We start from the raw sequence: 23,704 nt of genomic DNA, 5'->3' as shown, positions 1-23,704 counted from the left end.
GGCTTGGTGCGGTCGGTGTACCGTTGCGGAGCGGTTGGTATATCGGCACGGTCGGAGTAACGGCTTGGTGCGGTCGGTGTACCGTTGTGGAGCGGTTGGTATATCGGCACGGTCGGAGTAACGGCTTGGTGCGGTTGGTGTACCGTTGTGGAGCGGTTGGTATATCGGCACGGTCGGAGTAACGGCTTGGTGCGGTCGGTGTACCGTTATGGATCGGTTGGTATATCGGCACGGTCGGAGTAACGGCATGGTGCGGTCGGTGTACCGTTGTGGAGCGGTTGGTATATCGGCACGGTCGGAGTAACGGCATGGTGCGGTCGGTGTACCGTTATGGATCGGTTGGTATATCGGCACGGTCGGAGTAACGGCATGGTGCGGTCGGTGTACCGTTGCGGAGCGGTTGGTATATCGGCACGGTCGGAGTAATGGCTTGGTGCGGTCGGTGTACCGTTGCGGAGCGGTTGGTATATCGGCACGGTCGGAGTAACGGCATGGTGCGGTCGGTGTACCGTTATGGATCGGTTGGTATATCGGCACGGTCGGAGTAACGGCTTGGTGCGGTCGGTGTACCGTTGTGGAGCGGTTGGTATATCGGCACGGTCGGAGTAACGGCTTGGTGCGGTCGGTGTACCGTTGCGGAGTGGTTGGTATATCGGCACGGTCGAAGTAACGGCATGGTGCGGTCGGTGTACCGTTGCGGAGTGGTTGGTATATCGGCACGGTCGGAGTAACGGCTTGGTGCGGTCGGTGTACCGTTGCGGAGTGGTTGGTATATCGGCACGGTCGGAGTAACGGCTTGGTGCGGTCGGTGTACCGTTGCGGAGCGGTTGGTATATCGGCACGGTCGGAGTAATGGCTTGGTGCGGTCGGTGTACCGTTGCGGAGCGGTTGGTATATCGGCACGGTCGGAGTAACGGCATGGTGCGGTCGGTGTACCGTTATGGATCGGTTGGTATATCGGCACGGTCGGAGTAACGGCTTGGTGCGGTCGGTGTACCGTTGTGGAGCGGTTGGTATATCGGCACGGTCGGAGTAACGGCTTGGTGCGGTCGGTGTACCGTTGCGGAGTGGTTGGTATATCGGCACGGTCGAAGTAACGGCATGGTGCGGTCGGTGTACCGTTGCGGAGTGGTTGGTATATCGGCACGGTCGGAGTAACGGCTTGGTGCGGTCGGTGTACCGTTGCGGAGTGGTTGGTATATCGGCACGGTCGGAGTAACGGCTTGGTGCGGTCGGTGTACCGTTGTGGAGCGGTTGGTATATCGGCACGGTCGGAGTAACGGCTTGGTGCGGTCGGTGTACCGTTATGGATCGGTTGGTATATCGGCACGGTCGGAGTAACGGCATGGTGCGGTCGGTGTACCGTTGCGGAGCGGTTGGTATATCGGCACGGTCGGAGTAACGGCATGGTGCGGTCGGTGTACCGTTATGGATCGGTTGGTATATCGGCACGGTCGGAGTAACGGCTTGGTGCGGTCGGTGTACCGTTGTGGAGCGGTTGGTATATCGGCACGGTCGGAGTAACGGCTTGGTGCGGTCGGTGTACCGTTGCGGAGTGGTTGGTATATCGGCACGGTCGAAGTAACGGCATGGTGCGGTCGGTGTACCGTTGCGGAGTGGTTGGTATATCGGCACGGTCGGAGTAACGGCTTGGTGCGGTCGGTGTACCGTTGCGGAGTGGTTGGTATATCGGCACGGTCGGAGTAACGGCTTGGTGCGGTCGGTGTACCGTTGCGGAGCGGTTGGTATATCGGCACGGTCGGAGTAATGGCTTGGTGCGGTCGGTGTACCGTTGCGGAGCGGTTGGTATATCGGCACGGTCGGAGTAACGGCATGGTGCGGTCGGTGTACCGTTATGGATCGGTTGGTATATCGGCACGGTCGGAGTAACGGCTTGGTGCGGTCGGTGTACCGTTGTGGAGCGGTTGGTATATCGGCACGGTCGGAGTAACGGCTTGGTGCGGTCGGTGTACCGTTGCGGAGTGGTTGGTATATCGGCACGGTCGAAGTAACGGCATGGTGCGGTCGGTGTACCGTTGCGGAGTGGTTGGTATATCGGCACGGTCGGAGTAACGGCTTGGTGCGGTCGGTGTACCGTTGCGGAGTGGTTGGTATATCGGCACGGTCGGAGTAACGGCTTGGTGCGGTCGGTGTACCGTTGCGGAGTGGTTGGTATATCGGCACGGTCGGAGTAACGGCTTGGTGCGGTCGGTGTACCGTTGTGGAGCGGTTGGTATATCGGCACGGTCGGAGTAACGGCTTGGTGCGGTCGGTGTACCGTTATGGATCAGTTGGTATATCGGCACGGTCGGAGTAACGGCATGGTGCGGTCGGTGTACCGTTGCGGAGCGGTTGGTATATCGGCACGGTCGAAGTAACGGCATGGTGCGGTCGGTGTACCGTTGCGGAGCGGTTGGTATATCGGCACGGTCGGTGTAACGGTGCGGTCGGTGTACCGTTGCGGAGCGGTCAGTATAACCAGCGCGGCTCCTCTAACGCTCTGCCGTTCTCTTGCAGCCGGCACCATCTCCGGAGAGGAGGTCCCGCTCGTGGCCAAGTCTCACATCAAGGAATATCGGGACAGTTTCTCCTGCGAGAAGTTTAATTTCCGGAGTAACACGAACATCACCTTCTACGTCTACGTCAGCAACTTCTCGTGGCCAATCAAAATCCAGGTCAGTCTCTGCCCCCATCGGCTGCCGCCCACCGGTGTCCATGACCCGACCGTGTGAGACCACCGAAGGAAAGCAGTCCCATGTAAATACAGCTGCGTATAATGCAAAGCTCTGATTCAGTTTGTCAGTAAGATGGCTGCTTGCAGGCAGCGAATTGAAGTGTCCATTGTTTGTATGAGGAGGGTGAGAGTGTCCACAGGGGAGTTCGTCACAGTGTGTCAGATACACGGGAGTTAGTGAGGGATTTGTGCCGCAGACACATTGTAACAAACCTGCCTCAGTGGACAGAAGATCCAGATAGGTTTTTAGGATTTTGTGTTGAAGACCACTGCTTGCTGGCAGTGAGGGAACATCCAGTCTGAGCAGCAGCAAAGTCTGGACTTCTCACAGCTGACGGTTTGTTACAGTGTAAGAAGTATTGGTTCGGGAGAGGTTTTCAGTCTTTTACTGTCATCAGTCCATGTTTCCATTCATCCAAGGGGTAACGTTTCTCCTTGCAGAGACTGACATGTCAAGCCTGGCATGCCAAGGTGAGGAGACTTATAAACCGCAATGCTTCTCTGGGAAATGAAATATGCAAATTGCCTCTTCAGAGAGGAGGAGGACTAGAACTCTATAGTGCCACCTACAGGAAGCAGCAGTCCTGAAAGTCAATATCAACCCTTTAACGAGCCTTGACTTCGGATAAAAACCAGACCAGAATCTCAATTCTGCTGGTTGCTCAGTGGTCACATGATCGCGGTCGCCCGCCTGTTGCTCAGTGGTCACATGATCGCGGTCGCCCGCCTGTTGCTCAGTGGTCACATGATCGCGGTCGCCCGCCTGTTGCTCAGTGGTCACATGATCGCGGTCGCCCGCCTGTTGCTCAGTGGTCACATGATCGCGGTCGCCCGCCTGTTGCTCAGTGGTCACATGATCGCGGTCGCCCGCCTGTTGCTCAGTGGTCACATGATCGCGGTCGCCCGCCTGTTGCTCAGTGGTCACATGATCGCGGTCACCCGCCGGTTGCTCAGTGGTCACATGATCGCGGTCGCCCGCCGGTTGCTCAGTGGTCACATGATCGCGGTCGCCCGCCAGTTGCTCAGTGGTCACATGATCGCGGTCGCCCGCCTGTTGCTCAGTGGTCACATGATCGCGGTCGCCCGCCTGTTGCTCAGTGGTCACATGATCGCGGTCGCCCGCCTGTTGCTCAGTGGTCACATGATCGCGGTCGCCCGCCTGTTGCTCAGTGGTCACATGATCGCGGTCGCCCGCCTGTTGCTCAGTGGTCACATGATCGCGGTCGCCCGCCTGTTGCTCAGTGGTCACATGATCGCGGTCGCCCGCCGGTTGCTCAGTGGTCACATGATCGCGGTCGCCCGCCTGTTGCTCAGTGGTCACATGATCGCGGTCGCCCGCCTGTTGCTCAGTGGTCACATGATCGCGGTCGCCCGCCTGTTGCTCAGTGGTCACATGATCGCGGTCGCCCGCCGGTTGCTCAGTGGTCACATGATCGCGGTCGCCCGCCTGTTGCTCAGTGGTCACATGATCGCGGTCGCCCGCCTGTTGCTCAGTGGTCACATGATCGCGGTCGCCCGCCCGGTTGCTCAGTGGTCACATGATCGCGGTCGCCCGCCTGTTGCTCAGTGGTCACATGATCGCCGTCGCCTGCCGCTTGTGTCCTTGTATTTGTAGAAATCACTTCTCCAGTTCAGACTCCTCAGGGTTTCTACGAGTTCTTGGATCACCGCCATCTTCTCTGCCCCCTGGCACCGGTCCCGTCACCCCTCCCCCATTGTGCAGGTTGAGCCCGTAAACCGATCATCTTCCTGGAATCGGCGGCGGCCCCTGCACCCGGACCTCACATGGTCATCAATATTCACCATACGCAGCACCGCAGCGGATCGCGTCTCGGTCACGGGCGAGTCGCCCGCCATCGCTCTTTTTTTATATAAAAATTCCCCGGAGACGTCGACATTACAGGGGTCTTATTTTTTAATTTGTGGACACTGATAATAAAAAATGCAAAATTGTGATCACGGCGGCAAATGATAAAAACGGAAAGGAATGATGTGCGGCAATGTGTCAGGACATGTACCCTTGAAAATCAGAAATCCTGGGACCCCTGTCTGACAAACAGTGTTACCCCTCACAGCTCCCACCGGAGGTGTCAGCTCTCCTACAGATCTGTTCATGAACCAGGAGGCGCAGGATGGGATGCGGTTATCTGTGGGATCCTGAGGTGGTCTTCAGGTGGCCTGGGGGCAGACCATGCTGTATGGGAATATCTGGGGGAGCATTATTTGGGGGTCTTGGCTTGGTCTCTCCCCCGCGTTCTCCCCCTTGTGAGCGTCTCGTTGATAATTGACTGTTTGCAGTGATCGCTCGTTGCCGCTCATCAGCCTAAGAGCCGCAATAAATCCATCGCCGTCTGGTTCTCGCTGATGTCAGCACTCGGCCGCGGCGCCCCCTCCGGGAACTCTCATGTCGGTCACCTTGGGACAAACGTCTGTCAGTGTCCTGCACCTGAGCTACAGCAAAGGGAACGCTGCAGTCATCATCACCATCATCATCATTGTCATCCTCCTCATCATCCTCCTCCTCATCCTCCTTCTCCTCATCATCCTCCTCCTCATCCTCCTTCTCCTCATCATCCTCCTCCTCATCCTCCTTCTCCTCATCATCCTCCTCATCATCATCTTCCTACTCCTCATCCTCCTCCTCCTCATCATCCTCCTCATCCTCCTACTCATCATCCTCATCATCATTATCATCCTCCCCTTCATCCTCCTCCTCATCATCAATGTCGTCATCATCCTGACATCACCCCCTATTAATACAGTGATTGTCCTCCCTCTGTCTGACACTGAATCCTCATGTTTCCTCCTCCACCAACCTTCATATATCCCGATATCACCATCTCCATGTGTGGATCCACCATTACTCCCTGCAGCACGTCCGCTGTCCGGGGGTTATATTTGGTACAGATCTTTCCTTTAGCCCACGGCCCCACTATCAGTATCTGGTCAGTATTCGGTCAGTATTTGTTCTCAGCAGTGGGTGATAAATGCAGAATTGGTGACTTGTTTCTATTTTACCTTTTCTCTGATTGTTCCTCACCTGGTTTTGACTCCAACTCCTGAGAAAAAATACTGACCGAATACTGACCAAATACTGACCAGATACTGATAGTGGAGCCGTGGCCTAATTCCCTATATCCGATCACTCGCTGATGTCATCTACACCTCAAAAACATCTCCAGAATTCGACCTTTTCTCACCCTTGACTCCGCAAAACCTCCTACTGTCGCTCTTATTCATTCTCGTCTGGACTATCGCAGCTCTCTACTGATCAGTCTCCCCTCTCCAATCCGTCCTGAACGCAGCAGCCAGGATGATAATCCTGTCCAGCCACTACACCGATGCCTCCATCCTGTGCCAGATATTGTATTAGTACCCATCCATAAAAGAGTCTGATATTAACTTATCAATCTCACGCACAAAGTGTTACACAGTGCTGGACCGCCCTACATCTCCTCCTCATCTCTATCTGCCACCTACCCGTCCTCTCCACAGAGCTGCACCACCCTACATCTCCTCCTCATCTCTATCTGCCACCTACTGTCCTCTCCACATTGCTGCACCGCCCTACATCTCCTCCTCATATCTATCTGCCACCTACCCGTCCTCTCCACAGTGCTGCACTGCCCTACATCTCCTCCTCATCTCTGTCTACCACCTACCTGTCCTCTCCACAGTGCTGGACCGCCCTACATCTCCTCCTCATCTCTGTCTACCACCTACCCGTCCTCTCCACATTGCTGCACCGCCCTACATCTCCTCTTCATATCTATCTGCCACCTACCTGTCCTCTCCACAGTGCAGCACCGCCCTACATCTCCTCCACATCTCTATCTGCCACCTACCCGTCTTCTCCACAGTGCTGCACCGCCCTACATCTCCTCCTCATCTCTATCTGCCACCTACCCGTCCTCTCCACAGTGCTGCACCGCCCTACATCTCCTCCTCATCTCTATCTGCCACCTACCCGTCCTCTCCACAGTGCTACATCGCCCTACATCTCCTCCTCATCTCTATCTGCCACCTACCCGTCCTCTCCACAGAGCTGCACCACCCTACATCTCCTCCTCATCTCTATCTGCCACCTACTGTCCTCTCCACATTGCTGCATCCTACATCTTCTCCCTCATCTCTGTCTACCACCTACCCATCCTCTCCACAGTGCTGCACTGCCCTACATCTCCTCCTCATCTGTCACCCTACCCGTCCTCTCCACAGTGCTGCACTGCCCTACATCTCCTCCTCATCTCTGTCTACCACCTACCTGTCCTCTCCACAGTGCTGGACCGCCCTACATCTCCTCCTCATCTCTGTCTACCACCTACCCGTCCTCTCCACATTGCTGCACCGCCCTACATCTCCTCCTCATCTCTATCTGCCACCTACTGTCCTCTCCACATTGCTGCACCGCCCTACATCTCCTCCTCATATCTATCTGCCACCTACTGTCCTCTCCACATTGCTGCACCGCCCTACATCTCCTCCTCATATCTATCTGCCACCTACCCGTCCTCTCCACATTGCTGCACCGCCCTACATCTCCTCCTCATATCTATCTGCCACCTACCTGTCCTCTCCACAGTGCAGCACCGCCCTACATCTCCTCCACATCTCTATCTGCCACCTACCCGTCCTCTCCACAGAGCTGCACCACCCTACATCTCCTCCTCATATCTATCTGCCACCTACCTGTCCTCTCCACAGTGCAGCACCGCCCTACATCTCCTCCTCATCTCTATCTGCCACCTACCCGTCCTCTCCACAGTGCTGCACCGCCCTACATCTCCTCCTCATCTCTATCTGCCACCTACCCGTCCTCTCCACAGTGCTACATCGCCCTACATCTCCTCCTCATCTCTATCTGCCACCTACCCGTCCTCTCCACAGAGCTGCACCACCCTACATCTCCTCCTCATATCTATCTGCCACCTACCTGTCCTCTCCACAGTGCAGCACCGCCCTACATCTCCTCCTCATCTCTGTCTACCACCTACCCGTCCTCTCCACTGTGCTGCACCGCCCTACATCTCCTCCTCATCTCTGTCTACCACCTACCCATCCTCTCCACAGTGCTGCACCGCCCTATATCTCTTCCCTCATCTCTGTCTACCACCTACCCGTCCTCTCCACTGTGCTGCACCGCCCTACATCTCCTCCTCATCTCTGTCTACCACCTACCCATCCTCTCCACAGTGCTGCACCGCCCTATATCTCTTCCCTCATCTCTGTCTACCACCTACCCGTCCTCTCCACAGTGCTGCACCACCCTACATCTCCTCCTCATATCTATCTGCCACCTACCTGTCCTCTCCACAGTGCAGCACCGCCCTACATCTCCTCATCTCTATCTGCCACCTACCCGTCCTCTCCACAGTGCAGCACCGCCCTACATCTCCTCCTCATCTCTGTCTACCACCTACCCGTCCTCTCCACTGTGCTGCACCGCCCTACATCACCTCCTCATCTCTGTCTACCACCTACCCATCCTCTCCACAGTGCTGCACCGCCCTATATCTCTTCCCTCATCTCTGTCTACCACCTACCCGTCCTCTCCACAGTGCTGCACCGCCCTACATCTCCTCCTCATCTCTATCTGCCACCTACCCATCCTCTCCACAGTGCTGTACCACCCTACATCTCCTCCTCATCTCTATCTGCCACCTACTGTCCTCTCCACATTGCTGCACCGCCCTACATCTCCTCCTCATATCTATCTGCCACCTACTGTCCTCTCCACATTGCTGCACCGCCCTACATCTCCTCCTAATATCTATCTGCCACCTACCCGTCCTCTCCACATTGCTGCACCGCCCTACATCTCCTCCTCATATCTATCTGCCACCTACCTGTCCTCTCCACAGTGCAGCACCGCCCTACATCTCCTCCACATCTCTATCTGCCACCTACTCGTCTTCTCCACAGTGCTGCACCGCCCTACATCTCCTCCTCATCTCTATCTGCCACCTACCCGTCCTCTCCACAGTGCTGCACCGCCCTACATCTCCTCCTCATCTCTATCTGCCACCTACCCGTCCTCTCCACAGTGCTGCATCGCCCTACATCTCCTCCTCATCTCTATCTGCCACCTACCCGTCCTCTCCACAGAGCTGCACCACCCTACATCTCCTCCTCATCTCTATCTGCCACCTACTGTCCTCTCCACATTGCTGCACCGCCCTACATCTCCTCCTCATATCTATCTGCCACCTACCCGTCCTCTCCACAGTGCAGCACCGCCCTACATCTCCTCCACATCTCTATCTGCCACCTACCCGTCCTCTCCACAGTGCTGCACTGCCCTACATCTCCTCCTCATCTCTGTCTACCACCTACCTGTCCTCTCCACAGTGCTGGACCGCCCTACATCTCCTCCTCATCTCTGTCTACCACCTACCCGTCCTCTCCACATTGCTGCACCGCCCTACATCTCCTCCTCATATCTATCTGCCACCTACCTGTCCTCTCCACAGTGCAGCACCGCCCTACATCTCCTCCACATCTCTATCTGCCACCTACCCGTCCTCTCCACAGTGCTGCACCGCCCTACATCTCCTCCTCATCTCTGTCTACCACCTACCCTTCCTCTCTACAGTGCTGCACCACCCTACATCTCCTCCTCATCTCTGTCTACCACCTACCCGCCCTCTCCACAGTGCTGCACCACCCTACATCTCCTCCTCATCTCTGTCTACCACCTACCCATCCTCTCCACTGTGCTGCACCACCCTACATCTCCTCATCTCAGTCTACCGCCTACCCATCCTCTCCACAGTGCTGCACCGCCCTACATCTCCTCATCTCAGTCTACCACCTACCCATCCTCTCCACAGTGCTGCACCGCCCTACATCTCCTCCTCATCTCTGTCTACCATTTACCCATCCTCTCCACAGTGCTGCACCGCCCAATATCTCCTCATCTGTCTACCACCTACCCATCCTCTCCACAGTGCTGCACCGCCCTACATCTCCTCCTCATCTCTGTCTACCACCTACCCTTCCTCTCCACAGTGCTGCACCGCCCTACATCTCCTCCTCATCTCTGTCTACCATTTACGCGTCCTCTCCACAGTGCTGCATCGCCCAATATCTCCTCCTCATCTGTCTACCATCTACCCGTCCTCTCCACAGTGCTGCACCGCCCTACATCTCCTCCTCATCTCTGTCTACCACCTACCCATCCTCTCCACAGTGCTGCACCGCCCAATATCTCCTCCTCATCTGTCTACCACCTACCCGTCTTCTCCACAATGCTGCACCGCCCTACATCTCCTCCTCATCTCTGTCTACCACTTACCCATCCTCTCCACAGTGCTGCACCGCCCTACATCTCCTCCTCATCTGTCTACCACCTACCCGTCCTCTCCACAGTGCTGCACCGCCCTACATCTCCTCCTCATCTCTGTCTACCGCCTACCCTTCCTCTCTACAGTGCTGCACCACCCTACATCTCCTCCTCATCTCTGTCTACCACCTACCCGCCCTCTCCACTGTGCTGCGCCACCCTACATCTCCTCCTCATCTCTGTCTACCACATACCCATCCTCTCCACAGTGCTGCACCGCCCTACATCTCCTCCTCATTTCTGTCTACCACCTACCCGCCCTCTCCACTGTGCTGCACCACCCTACATCTCCTCCTCATCTCTGTCTACCACCTACCCATCCTCTCCACAGTGCTGCACTGCCCTACATCTCCTCCTCATCTCTGTCTACCACCTACTCTTCCTCTCCACAGTGCAGCACCGCCCTACATCTCCTCCTCATCTCTGTCTACCACCTACCCGTCCTCTCCACAGTGCTGCACTACCCTACATCTCCTCCTCATCTGTCTACCACCTACCTGTCCTCTACACAGTGCTGCACCGCCCAATATCTCCTCCTCATCTCTGTCTACCACCTACCTGTCCTCTCCATAGTGCTGCACCACCCTACATCTCCTCCTCATCTCTGTCTACCACCTACCCGTCCTCTCCACAGTGCTGCACTGCCCTACATCTCCTCCTCATCTCTGTCTGACTGCAGCTCTGGAGGTGATTGGAGGATAAGATGTTACTTTGGATCGGTTACATGAAGTGGTTAGGACTTTTCTCCTAATCATGTGGTAATTCCACCTTCTTAGAGGATGGGAGCAGTAGTCGTGTGTTGGGGGCTGCGCTCCTGTGGGGGGCTCCTGTTCCTGAGCTCCTCGTACATTTTCCTGTGTGGTCGGAGAATCGTCTTCTCGCTTTTTGCCACAATCTATTTCTTCGCTTGGCCTGTATATAAATCAGCTCTCCCCGTCACTTCTCGCTATAGTTGGCTGACATCTGCGAGCGCCTCCATCCCGGGAGGTGAGGAGATTGTTCTTGGAGATCTGCCGAGATCTTCACTTCCACATTGCAGGGAATCTTCTGAGTAACAAAATCCACTTTTTAGCCAAAATCCAGAGGGTTAGTCAGAGCTGCACCCGGATTAGGCAAAGTCACCGCATTTACTGTCATGGAGTCACCTTCTCCTCGACCAGCGGGGGCGCTCATCATAGAAATGGGATCTCAGGTCGAGTGTCCACCCAGCTCTATTCTGTGGAGGGTCCCGTGCTGCTCCCAAAATGCACGGAGCTCAGGCTGATTCACACCCCGGGATTCATCACCCTTTATGCTAATGCTGACTGACCCCTATTTCACAGTGAACTGCCCCCCAGGCTGCACAGACTTGTTTCAGGAGAGGATTACAGCTTCAGTAAAAGAAGCCAGCAAGACCAGCGGAAAAGTGCAGGATGATGACGACGGTGATTGATGGATGATGATGACGACGGTGATTGATGGATGATGATGACGACGGTGATTGATGGATGATGATGACGACGGTGATTGATGGATGATGATGACGACGGTGATTGATGGATGACAATGACGATGGTGATTAATGATGATTGATGGATAATGACGGTGGTGATGGATGATGATGATTGATGGATAATGACGGTGGTGATGGATGATGATTGATGGATGATGATGACAATGGTGACTGATGGATGATGATGATGATTGGCTGCAGCTCCTACTTTGCACAGCAGATGCGCTACTCCCATAATCCTCATTGTTTCGATTAACCTTCTTGCTGCTCTGGATGTGACCAGAGTATTAGGAGCATAATACATATTCCTCTTCTGTGCAGACACTGGAGCAGCAGGGGCTGCGCTGACATGTGTGGTCCTATGGGGTCTGCGTATCACACCCGTATCCCACTGTGGTAGTGAGCTGGGGGTAACACAGAATCCCCTAGAGACCCCCACAATCTCGGCTGAGCTCCTCCCTGAGGTCCCTGTGTTTGGGCCCTTGTTCCCATCTGGGCCGAATGGACACAATGTATAGTATATATACTTCTTTGGGTAAAACTAGTGTTGAGCGAGTATGTTCTGTCCGAGTATATATATATATATATATATATATATATATATATATATATATATATACTCGGACAGAACATACTCGCTCAACACTAGTTTTACCCAAAGAAGCCCTTTAATGCAAACATGTCCATCCCAGTTAGTGTCGCCCAGCAGATGTGCAGGAGCCGCCAGTCAATGCTCCACTATAACAGGGAGAGCGGATAACAGATATTTGCATATGGCTGTAGGTGGGCCCCTAGAGTCAATTCCCCTGTGGGCCCCAGACACCCCAGTCCGACCCTGTATATATATATATATATATATATATATATATATATATACACACACTATATACATGTACATGGCGGGCAGCCGCGGGGGGCAATGATAAGAACGCTGTAAAACCAATGATAGATAAGAAAGATGACTGCCGATCCTCTGCGATTGACTGCAGCAGTTCTTCTGCCATTGTGGCAGTGAAAGCTCCGGAGCCGTTCCTGCGCCATGATGGCGGCGCCCAGAAGTGCCACAATGTTTCCAACGAGCACAATCCACAGAGGGTTATATTGTGTCCTGGAGGTCAGGAGGACGGGAACTTTATGGATCCTGCCTTCATCCAGGGGTGTATCATCAGTTATCCTCTAGTCACACCCAGAGCTGCAGACACAGTTCTGTTATGTCAGAATTTCATTCATCAGAAGCAGCCGACAAAACTCCAGTCTTGTAGAATTAGGGCCAAAGTGGAGAACTTTCATTCCTCAGTGATGAAGTTGCGCGATTCCTACGTGACCTGTGCTGCGTCCTGAGACCGATGTGACTCTTCCTCCCGCAGGGTCACTACCCCCGTCTCCCCACAGCGTCAGTTTCCCCGTCCCCGCGCAGCTTCCCATTGGCCGTCCCCCGCGCGGCATCACATTCCTCCGTCCCCCGCGCGGCGTCACGTCCCTCCGTCCCCCGCGCGGCGTCACGTCCCTCCGTCCCCCGCGCGGCGTCACGTCACCCCGTCCCCCGCGCGGCGTCACGTCCCTCCGTCCCCCGCGCGGCGTCACGTCACCCCGTCCCCCGCGCGGCGTCACGTCACCCCGTCCCCCGCGCGGCGTCACGTCACCCCGTCCCCCGCGCGGCGTCACGTCCCTCCGTCCCCCCGCGCGGCGTCACGTCCCTCCGTCCCCCCGCGCGGCGTCACGTCCCTCCGTCCCCCCGCGCGGCGTCACGTCCCTCCGTCCCCCCGCGCGGCGTCACGTCCCTCCGTCCCCCCGCGCGGCGTCACGTCCCTCCGTCCCCTGCGCGGCGTCACGTCCCTCCGTCCCCCGCGCGGCGTCACGTCCCTCCATCCCTGTACTTTTTATATATGAAATGTTATCCGGTACGTGTCTGCATTTTGTGGGCAGTAATCCGGTTACATCCATCCGTGCTATGCTCCCTAATGAGCATCCCCCGAGACTGCGGCAGACACCCGACCCCCGACACTACGTGTTTACACCTCGTCATGGTGTATATTTACATCCCACCTGCACCGCAAGAGTCTGCAGTTACACAGCAATCTGCAGTGAGAAACACGAAGGAACGCAGGGAGAAAAATCTATTAAATAAATTAACCCATCGCCACACAATAAAAGAAAAAAGAATAGATCTACCTGTGGCCAAGCATTTATGTTCCCCTGATCACAGCATCATGGACATGAAATTATTGGTATTAAAAGGTAACTTCAAATCTCAGAGACACAGAAAACTTTGGAAATATAAACTCATGACGACCTTTGACACTTTCAGAGCAGGAATGAATATGTCGCATGGATTTATGTCATTCTACATCAACTAAGGAATGTGGTCATCAGACCTGTGGGGTCATCACAACCCTGGACCAGACCTCAGTCGTAGGATAATAAAACCTTCACATTCCTTATCTATGAACTATTCCAATATTTACAGCCACAACTGTGTTTATCCCTCTCCCACAGTATTAGTTCTGCTTTACGTCGCTTGTCTCATCTATTACATTATTTCTGTGTCCTATTGTGTATAAATATGTGACTTTTCAGATATTGTGTTATACTATGCCTGATGAAGAAACCTGAGTAGTCTCGAAAGCTTGCAACTTGTTACCATCTGTTCAGTTAGCCAATAAAAGGTATCAACCACTGAGGACTCTCAAATCTACATAGGTAGATGGAGAAGAGCGGAAGACCTCTCCGACAGCTGCCGCCGATCCCCCAACGATAACCACTTCCATCATCCAAGATCCCAGGACCTCACAATCTATACTGCAGTGTATATATACAGGACAGGAGGAGTGGTACTGTGCGGTGTATATATACAGGACAGGAGGAGTGGTGCCGTGCAGTGTATATATACAGGACAGGAGGAGTGGTACTGTGCAGTGTATATATACAGGACAGGAGGAGTGGTACTGTGCAGGGTATATATACAGGACAGGAGGAGTGGTACTGTGCAGTGTATATATACAGGAGGAGTGGTACTGTGCAGTGTATATATACAGGACAGGAGGAGTGGTACTGTGCAGGGTATATATACAGGACAGGAGGAGTGGTACTGTGCAGGGTATATATACAGGACAGGAGGAGTGGTACTGTGCAGTGTATATATACAAGACAGGAGGAGTGGTACTGTGCAGTGTATATATACAGGACAGGAGGAGTGGTACTGTGCAGGGTATATATACAGGAGGAGTGGTACTGTGCAGGGTATATATACAGGACAGGAGGAGTGGTACTGTGCAGGGTATATATACAGGAGGAGTGGTACTGTGCAGTGTATATATACAGGACAGGAGGAGTGGTACTGCGCAGGGTATATATACAGGACAGGAGGAGTGGTACTGTGCGGTGTATATATACAGGACAGGAGGAGTGGTACCGTGCAGTGTATATATACAGGACAGGAGGAGTGGTACTGTGCAGTGTATATATACAGGACAGGAGGAGTGGTACTGTGCAGGGTATATATACAGGACAGGAGGAGTGGTACTGTGCAGTGTATATATACAGGAGGAGTGGTACTGTGCAGTGTATATATACAGGACAGGAGGAGTGGTACTGTGCAGGGTATATATACAGGACAGGAGGAGTGGTACTGTGCAGTGTATATATACAGGACAGGAGGAGTGGTACTGTGCAGGGTATATATACAGGACAGGAGGAGTGGTACTGTGCAGTGTATATATACAGGATAGGAGAAGTGGTACTGTGCAGGGTATATATACAGGACAGGAGGAGTGGTACTGTGCAGTGTATATATACAGGACAGGAGAAGTGGTGCTGTGCAGTGTACTGTGCAGTGTATATATACAGGAGGAGTGGTACTGTGCAGTGTATATATACAGGACAGGAGGAGTGGTGCTGTGCAGTGTATATATACAGGAGGAGCTGTACTGTGCAGTGTATATATACAGGAGGAGTGGTACTGTGCAGTGTATATATACAGGACAGGAGGAGTGGTACTGTGCAGTGTATATATACAGGAGGAGTGGTACTGTGCAGTGTATATATACAGGAGGAGTGGTACTATGCAGTGTATATATACAGGACAGGAGGAGTGGTACTGTGCAGTGTATATATACAGGACAGGAGAAGTGGTACTGTGCAGTGTATATATACAGGACAGGAGGAGTGGTACTGTGCGGTGTATATATACAGGACAGGAGGAGTGGTACTGTGCAGTGTATATATACAGGACAGGAGAAGTGGTACTGTGCAGTGTATATATATACAGGACAGGAGGAGTGGTACTGTGCGGTGTATATATACAGGACAGGAGGAGTGGTACTGTGCGGTGTATATATACAGGACAGGAGGAGTGGTACTGTGCAGTGTATATATACAGGACAGGAGAAGTGGTACTGTGCAGTGTATATATATACAGGACAGGAGGAGTGGTACTGTGCGGTGTATATATACAGGACAGGAGGAGTGGTACTGTGCGGTGTATATATACAGGACAGGAGGAGTGGTACTGTGCAGTGTATATATACAGGACAGGAGGAGTGGCACTGTGCAGTGTATATATACAGGACAGGAGGAGTGGTACTGTGCAGTGTATATATACAGGACAGGAGAAGTGGTACTGTGCAGTGTATATATATACAGGACAGGAGGAGTGGTACTGTGCGGTGTATATATACAGGACAGGAGGAGTGGTACTGTGCAGTGTATATATACAGGACAGGAGAAGTGGTACTGTGCAGGGTATATATACAGTAGAAGTGGTACTGTGCAGTGTATATATACAGGACAGGAGAAGTGGTGCTGTGCAGTGTATATATACAGGACAGGAGGAGTGGTGCTGTGCAGTGTATATATACAGGACAGGAGGAGTGGTACTGTGCAGTGTATATATACAGAAGGAGTGGTACTGTGCAGTGTATATATACAGGAGGAGGGGTACTGTGCAGTGTATATATATACAGGACAGGAGAACAGGTACTGTGCAGTGTATATATACAGGACAGGAGGAGTGGTACTGTGCAGTGTATATATACAGGACAGGAGGAGTGGTACTGTGCAGTGTATATATACAGGACAGGAGGAGTGGTACTGTGCAGTGTATATATACAGGACAGGAGGAGTGGTACTGTGCAGTGTATATATACAGGACAGGAGGAGTGGTACTGTGCAGTGTATATATACAGGACAGGAGGAGTGGTACTGTGCAGTGTATATATACAGGACAGGAGGAGTGGTGCTGTGCAGTGTATATATACAGGAGGAGTGGTACTGTGTAGTATATATATACAGGACAGGAGGAGTGGTACTGTGCAGTGTATATATACAGGACAGGAGGAGTGGTACTGTGCAGTGTATATATAGAGGAGGAGTGGTACTGTGCAGTATATATACAGGACAGGAGGAGTGGTACTGTGCAGAGATGTAGTGTTGGTGTTTTTGTGCCGTTATTCCCATGTCCGTCCCCTCGGCCCCCCAGGTGTGATGGTGTTGGGGGGCTCCGGCCTCGCCCGCAGTGACACTGGCTCGTCAGCTGCAGATTGAGCAGACGGCGGCTCGGGTACATTGCGTCCTGCGGTGCCATCGTCCTGGCGCAGTAATGGACGGGGCGAGTCTTAGTGTAATGAAGGATCCATCTCGCCCCAATGTCACTGCTCTCGTCAGCAGCTCGGGGTCGGTTCATCAAGGGCTCTTGAATCAGACTTGGGAAGAAGCTTTCTCAGCAGCCCTGGATCTGATGGATGGCGGGGGGCCGCATTGTCACCGGTGGGGGCCACAGCTCTGGGGGCGGCTTTTAGAGCGTTTTGGCAGCTCTCGGTCTTGTGTAATTGCCGCGGCTCCGAGCTGCCGATCACTCATGGACTCAGTTTTGTCCTTCTTCCAATTCACTTTTTGATTCTTATTCTCCATCCTCACAATGACCATCTCCACTGTCCTCCACAAAGGATGTTGTGGGACTACAATCCTCAGCATGGCCTGTCATAGAGAAAAAAATTGTCATTATGTAAGATTTCAGCAATTGACTGACAAGCAATGATGGCCGCCATTACAGCATCGACAAGGGTGTCAGCCGGCTTCACGAGGAACCTGATGTAAATAAATCCGCTTTGTGTCATAGACGAATCCCCTCAGTGCCAGGAATCGGGGACAGTCTGCAATATAGACATTATAGTCCTCAACCGGGACGGAAAGTACCAGCAGTTCTCCAAGGAAGGAGCGCGACAGAACCCCCTACAATGGAAATACAAGGACTGGAGCTGGACCATGAATGACACGGAGTTACATCCTGTATTATACTCCAGAGCTGCACTCACTATTCTGCTGGTGCAGTCACTGTGTACATACATTACATTACTGATCCTGAGTTACATCCTGTATTATACTCCAGAGCTGCACTCACTATTCTGCTGGTGCAGTCACTGTGTACGTACATTACATTACTGATCCTGAGTTACATCCTGTATTATACCCCAGAGCTGCACTCACTATTCTGCTGGTGCAGTCACTGTGTATATACATTACATTACTGATCCTGAGTTACCTCCTGTATTATACCCCAGAGCTGCACTCACTATTCTGCTGGTGCAGTCACTGTGTACATACATTACATTACTGATCCTGAGTTACCTCCTGTATTATACTCCAGAGCTGCACTCACTATTCTGCTGGTGCAGTCACTGTGTACATACATTACATTACTGATCCTGAGTTACATCCTGTATTATACCCCAGAGCTGCACTCACTATTCTGCTGGTGCAGTCACTGTGTATATACATTACATTACTGATCCTGAGTTACCTCCTGTATTATACCCCAGAGCTGCACTCACTATTCTGCTGGTGCAGTCACTGTGTACATACATTACATTACTGATCCTGAGTTACCTCCTGTATTATACTCCAGAGCTGCACTCACTATTCTGCTGGTGTAGTCACTGTGTGCATACATTACATTACTGATCCTGAGTAATATCCTGTATTACACTCCAGAGCTGCACTCACTATTCTGCTGGTGCAGTCACTGTGTGCATACATTACATTACTGATCCTGAGTTATATCCTGTATTATACCCCAGAGCTGCACTCACTATTCTGCTGGTGCAGTCACTGTGTATATACATTACATTACTGATCCTGAGTTACCTCCTGTATTATACCCCAGAGCTGCACTCACTATTCTGCTGGTACAGTTACTGTGTACATACATTACATTACTGATCCTGAGTTACCTCCTGTATTATACTCCAGAGCTGCACTCACTATTCTGCTGGTGCAGTCACTGTGTACATACATTACATTACTGATCCTGAGTTACATCCTGTATTATACCCCAGAGCTGCACTCACTATTCTGCTGGTGCAGTCACTGTGTGCATACATTACATTACTGATCCTGAGTTACATCCTGTATTATACCCCAGAGCTGCACTCACTATTCTGCTGGTGCAGTCACTGTGTACATACATTACATTACTGATCCTGAGTTACATCCTGTATTATACTCTAGAGCTGCACTCACTATTCTGCTGGTGCCCTCACTGTGTACATACATTACATTACTGATCCTGAGTTACCTCCTGTATTATACTCCAGAGCTGCACTCACTATTCTGCTGGTGCAGTCACTGTGTGTATACATTACATTACTGATCCTGAGTAATATCCTGTATTACACTCCAGAGCTGCACTCACTATTCTGCTGGTGCAGTCACTGTGTGCATACATTACATTACTGATCCTGAGTTATATCCTGTATTATACCCCAGAGCTGCACTCACTATTCTGCTGGTGCAGTCACTGTGTACATACATTACATTACTGATCCTGAGTTACATCCTGTATTATACCCCAGAGCTGCACTCACTATTCTGCTGGTGCAGTCACTGTGTGCATACATTACATTACTGATCCTGAGTTACATCCTGTATTATACCCCAGAGCTGCACTCACTATCCTGCTGGTGCAGTCACTGTGTACATACATTACATTACTGATCCTGAGTTACATCCTGTATTATACTCCAGAGCTGCACTCACTATTCTGCTGGTGGAGTCACTGTGTACATACATTACATTACTGATCCTGAGTTACATCCTGTATTATACTCCAGAGCTGCACTCACTATTCCGCTGGTGCAGTCACTGTGTACATACATTACATTACTGATCCTGAGTTACCTCCTGTATTATACTCCAGAGCTGCACTCACTATTCTGCTGGTGCAGTCACTGTGTACATACATTACATTACTGATCCTGAGTTACCTCCTGTATTATACTCCAGAGCTGCACTCACTATTCTGCTGGTGCAGTCACTGTGTACATACATTACATTACTGATCCTGAGTTACTTCCTGTATTATACCCCAGAGCTGCACTCACTATTCTGCTGGTGCAGTCACTGTGTACATACATTACATTACTGATCCTGAGTTACATCCTGTATTATACTCCAGAGCTGCACTCACTATTCTGCTGGTGCAGTCACTGTGTACATACATTACATTACTGATCCTGAGTTACATCCTGTATTATACTCCAGAGCTGCACTCACTATTCTGCTGGTGGACTCACTGTGTACATACATTACATTACTGATCCTGAGTTACATCCTGTATTATACTCCAGAGCTGCACTCACTATTCTGCTGGTGGACTCACTGTGTACATACATTACATTACTGATCCTGAGTTACATCCTGTATTATACTCCAGAGCTGCACTCACTATTCTGCTGGTGGACTCACTGTGTACATACATTACATTACTGATCCTGAGTTACATCCTGTATTATACTCCAGAGCTGCACTCACTATTCTGCTGGTGCAGTCACTGTGTACATACATTACATTACTGATCCTGAGTTACATCCTGTATTATACTCCAGAGCTGCACTCACTATTCTGCTGGTGCAGTCACTGTGTACATACATTACATTACTGATCCTGAGTTACTTCCTGTATTATACTCCAGAGCTGCACTAACTATTCTGCTGGTGCAGTCACTGTGTACATACATTACATTACTGATCCTGAGTTACATCCTGTATTATACTCCAGAGCTGCACTCACTATTCTGCTGGTGGACTCACTGTATACATACATTACATTACTGATCCTGAGTTACCTCCTGTATTATACCCCAGAGCTGCACTCACTATTCTGCTGGTGCAGTCACTGTGTACATACATTACATTACTGATCCTGAGTTACATCCTGTATTATACTCCAGAGCTGCACTCACTATTCTGCTGGTGCAGTTACTGTGTACATACATTACATTACTGATCCTGAGTTACTTCCTGTATTATACTCCAGAGCTGCACTCACTATTCTGCTGGTGCAGTCACTGTATACATACATTACATTACTGATCCTGAGTTACCTCCTGTATTATACCCCAGAGCTGCACTCACTATTCTGCTGGTGGACTCACTGTATACATACATTACATTACTGATCCTGAGTTACCTCCTGTATTATACCCCAGAGCTGCACTCACTATTCTGCTGGTGCAGTCACTGTGTACATACATTACATTACTGATCCTGAGTTACATCCTGTATTATACTCCAGAGCTGCACTCACTATTCTGCTGGTGCAGTCACTGTGTACATACATTACATTACTGATCCTGAGCTACATCCTGTATTATACTCCAGAGCTGCACTCACTATTCTGCTGGTGCAGTCACTGTGTACATACATTACATTACTGATCCTGAGTTACATCCTGTATTATACTCCAGAGCTGCACTCACTATTCTGCTGGTGCAGTCACTGTGTACATACATTACATTACTGATCCTGAGTTACATCCTGTATTATACTCCAGAGCTGCACTCACTATTCTGCTGGTGCAGTCACTGTGTACATACATTACATTACTGATCCTGAGTTACATCCTGTATTATACTCCAGAGCTGCACTCACTATTCTGCTGGTGCAGTCACTGTGTACATACATTACATTACTGATCCTGAGTTACCTCCTGTATTATACTCCAGAGCTGCGCTCACTATTCTGCTGGTGCAGTCACTGTGTACATACATTACATTACTGATTCTGAGTTACATCCTGTATTATACCCCAGAGCTGCACTCACTATTCTGCTGGTGCAGTCACTGTGTACATACATTACATTACTGATCCTGAGTTACATCCTGTATTATACTCCAGAGCTGCACTCACTATTCTGCTGGTGGACTCACTGTATACATACATTACATTACTGATCCTGAGTTACCTCCTGTATTATACCCCAGAGCTGCACTCACTATTCTGCTGGTGCAGTCACTGTGTACATACATTACATTACTGATCCTGAGTTACATCCTGTATTATACTCCAGAGCTGCACTCACTATTCTGCTGGTGCAGTTACTGTGTACATACATTACATTACTGATCCTGAGTTACTTCCTGTATTATACTCCAGAGCTGCACTCACTATTCTGCTGGTGCAGTCACTGTATACATACATTACATTACTGATCCTGAGTTACCTCCTGTATTATACCCCAGAGCTGCACTCACTATTCTGCTGGTGGACTCACTGTATACATACATTACATTACTGATCCTGAGTTACCTCCTGTATTATACCCCAGAGCTGCACTCACTATTCTGCTGGTGCAGTCACTGTGTACATACATTACATTACTGATCCTGAGTTACATCCTGTATTATACTCCAGAGCTGCACTCACTATTCTGCTGGTGCAGTCACTGTGTACATACATTACATTACTGATCCTGAGCTACATCCTGTATTATACTCCAGAGCTGCACTCACTATTCTGCTGGTGCAGTCACTGTGTACATACATTACATTACTGATCCTGAGTTACATCCTGTATTATACTCCAGAGCTGCACTCACTATTCTGCTGGTGCAGTCACTGTGTACATACATTACATTACTGATCCTGAGTTACATCCTGTATTATACTCCAGAGCTGCACTCACTATTCTGCTGGTGCAGTCACTGTGTACATACATTACATTACTGATCCTGAGTTACATCCTGTATTATACTCCAGAGCTGCACTCACTATTCTGCTGGTGCAGTCACTGTGTACATACATTACATTACTGATCCTGAGTTACATCCTGTATTATACTCCAGAGCTGCACTCACTATTCTGCTGGTGCAGTCACTGTGTACATACATTACATTACTGATCCTGAGTTACCTCCTGTATTATACTCCAGAGCTGCACTCACTATTCTGCTGGTGCAGTCACTGTGTACATACATTACATTACTGATCCTGAGTTACATCCTGTATTATACTCCAGAGCTGCACTCACTATTCTGCTGGTGCAGTCACTGTGTACATACATTACATTACTGATCCTGAGTTACATCCTGTATTATACTCCAGAGCTGCACTCACTATTCTGCTGGTGCAGTCACTGTGTACATACATTACATTACTGATCCTGAGTTACCTCCTGTATTATACTCCAGAGCTGCGCTCACTATTCTGCTGGTGCAGTCACTGTGTACATACATTACATTACTGATTCTGAGTTACATCCTGTATTATACTCCAGAGCTGCACTCACTATTCTGCTGGTGCAGTCACTGTGTACATACATTACATTACTGATCCTGAGTTACCTCCTGTATTATACTCCAGAGCTGCGCTCACTATTCTGCTGGTGCAGTCACTGTGTACATACATTACATTACTGATTCTGAGTTACATCCTGTATTATACTCCAGAGCTGCACTCTCTATTCTGCTGGTCCAGCCGCTCCCTCTCTCCTCACACACATATTATACATATTTACACAATAATAACTATCTGCACCATGACATCTGGTCCGGTTACCAAACAAATAATAACAATATAATAAACAATAACCGACAAATTATATACAAACTAATATATACATTCTTTTTTTTTTTTTAAATAAATAAAATAAATACTAACTATACAAATATGTACAAGACAAAACAAAACCCCCCACACTCGAGCCCACTATTCCCAACCCCGGCACTGACCTGAGAGCTGGTCCCGCGCCTCATGCCTCAGTCCAACGTCCATAGGCCAGATCAGGCAGTGCCAGTTTTTCACCCAAATAATCAGTGTCCCACAAGATGAACCCACCTCCCCCCTTTTCCCACCACCCAACCTAACA

General features: G+C 50.8%; 1 protein-coding gene across 1 annotated transcript in view; it reads left to right on the top strand.

Moving 5' to 3' along the window:
- The window catches only part of ATRNL1 (attractin like 1), a 1,189,422-nt gene that overhangs the window by 693,872 nt on the left and 471,846 nt on the right, over positions 1-23,704 (top strand). Inside the window, exon 24 of the mRNA XM_073684631.1 lies at positions 2,518-2,675. Coding sequence (XP_073540732.1) covers positions 2,518-2,675 — 158 coding nt within the window. The remainder of the gene's footprint in view (positions 1-2,517; positions 2,676-23,704) is intronic.

The sequence above is a fragment of the Phyllobates terribilis genome, unplaced genomic scaffold, assembly GCF_046119375.1.
Source record: "Phyllobates terribilis strain yellow unplaced genomic scaffold, ASM4611937v1 Scaffold_5__5_contigs__length_657084704, whole genome shotgun sequence".
Taxonomy (NCBI): Eukaryota; Metazoa; Chordata; class Amphibia; order Anura; family Dendrobatidae; genus Phyllobates; species Phyllobates terribilis.
This window is presented reverse-complemented; position numbering and strand designations above follow the sequence as displayed.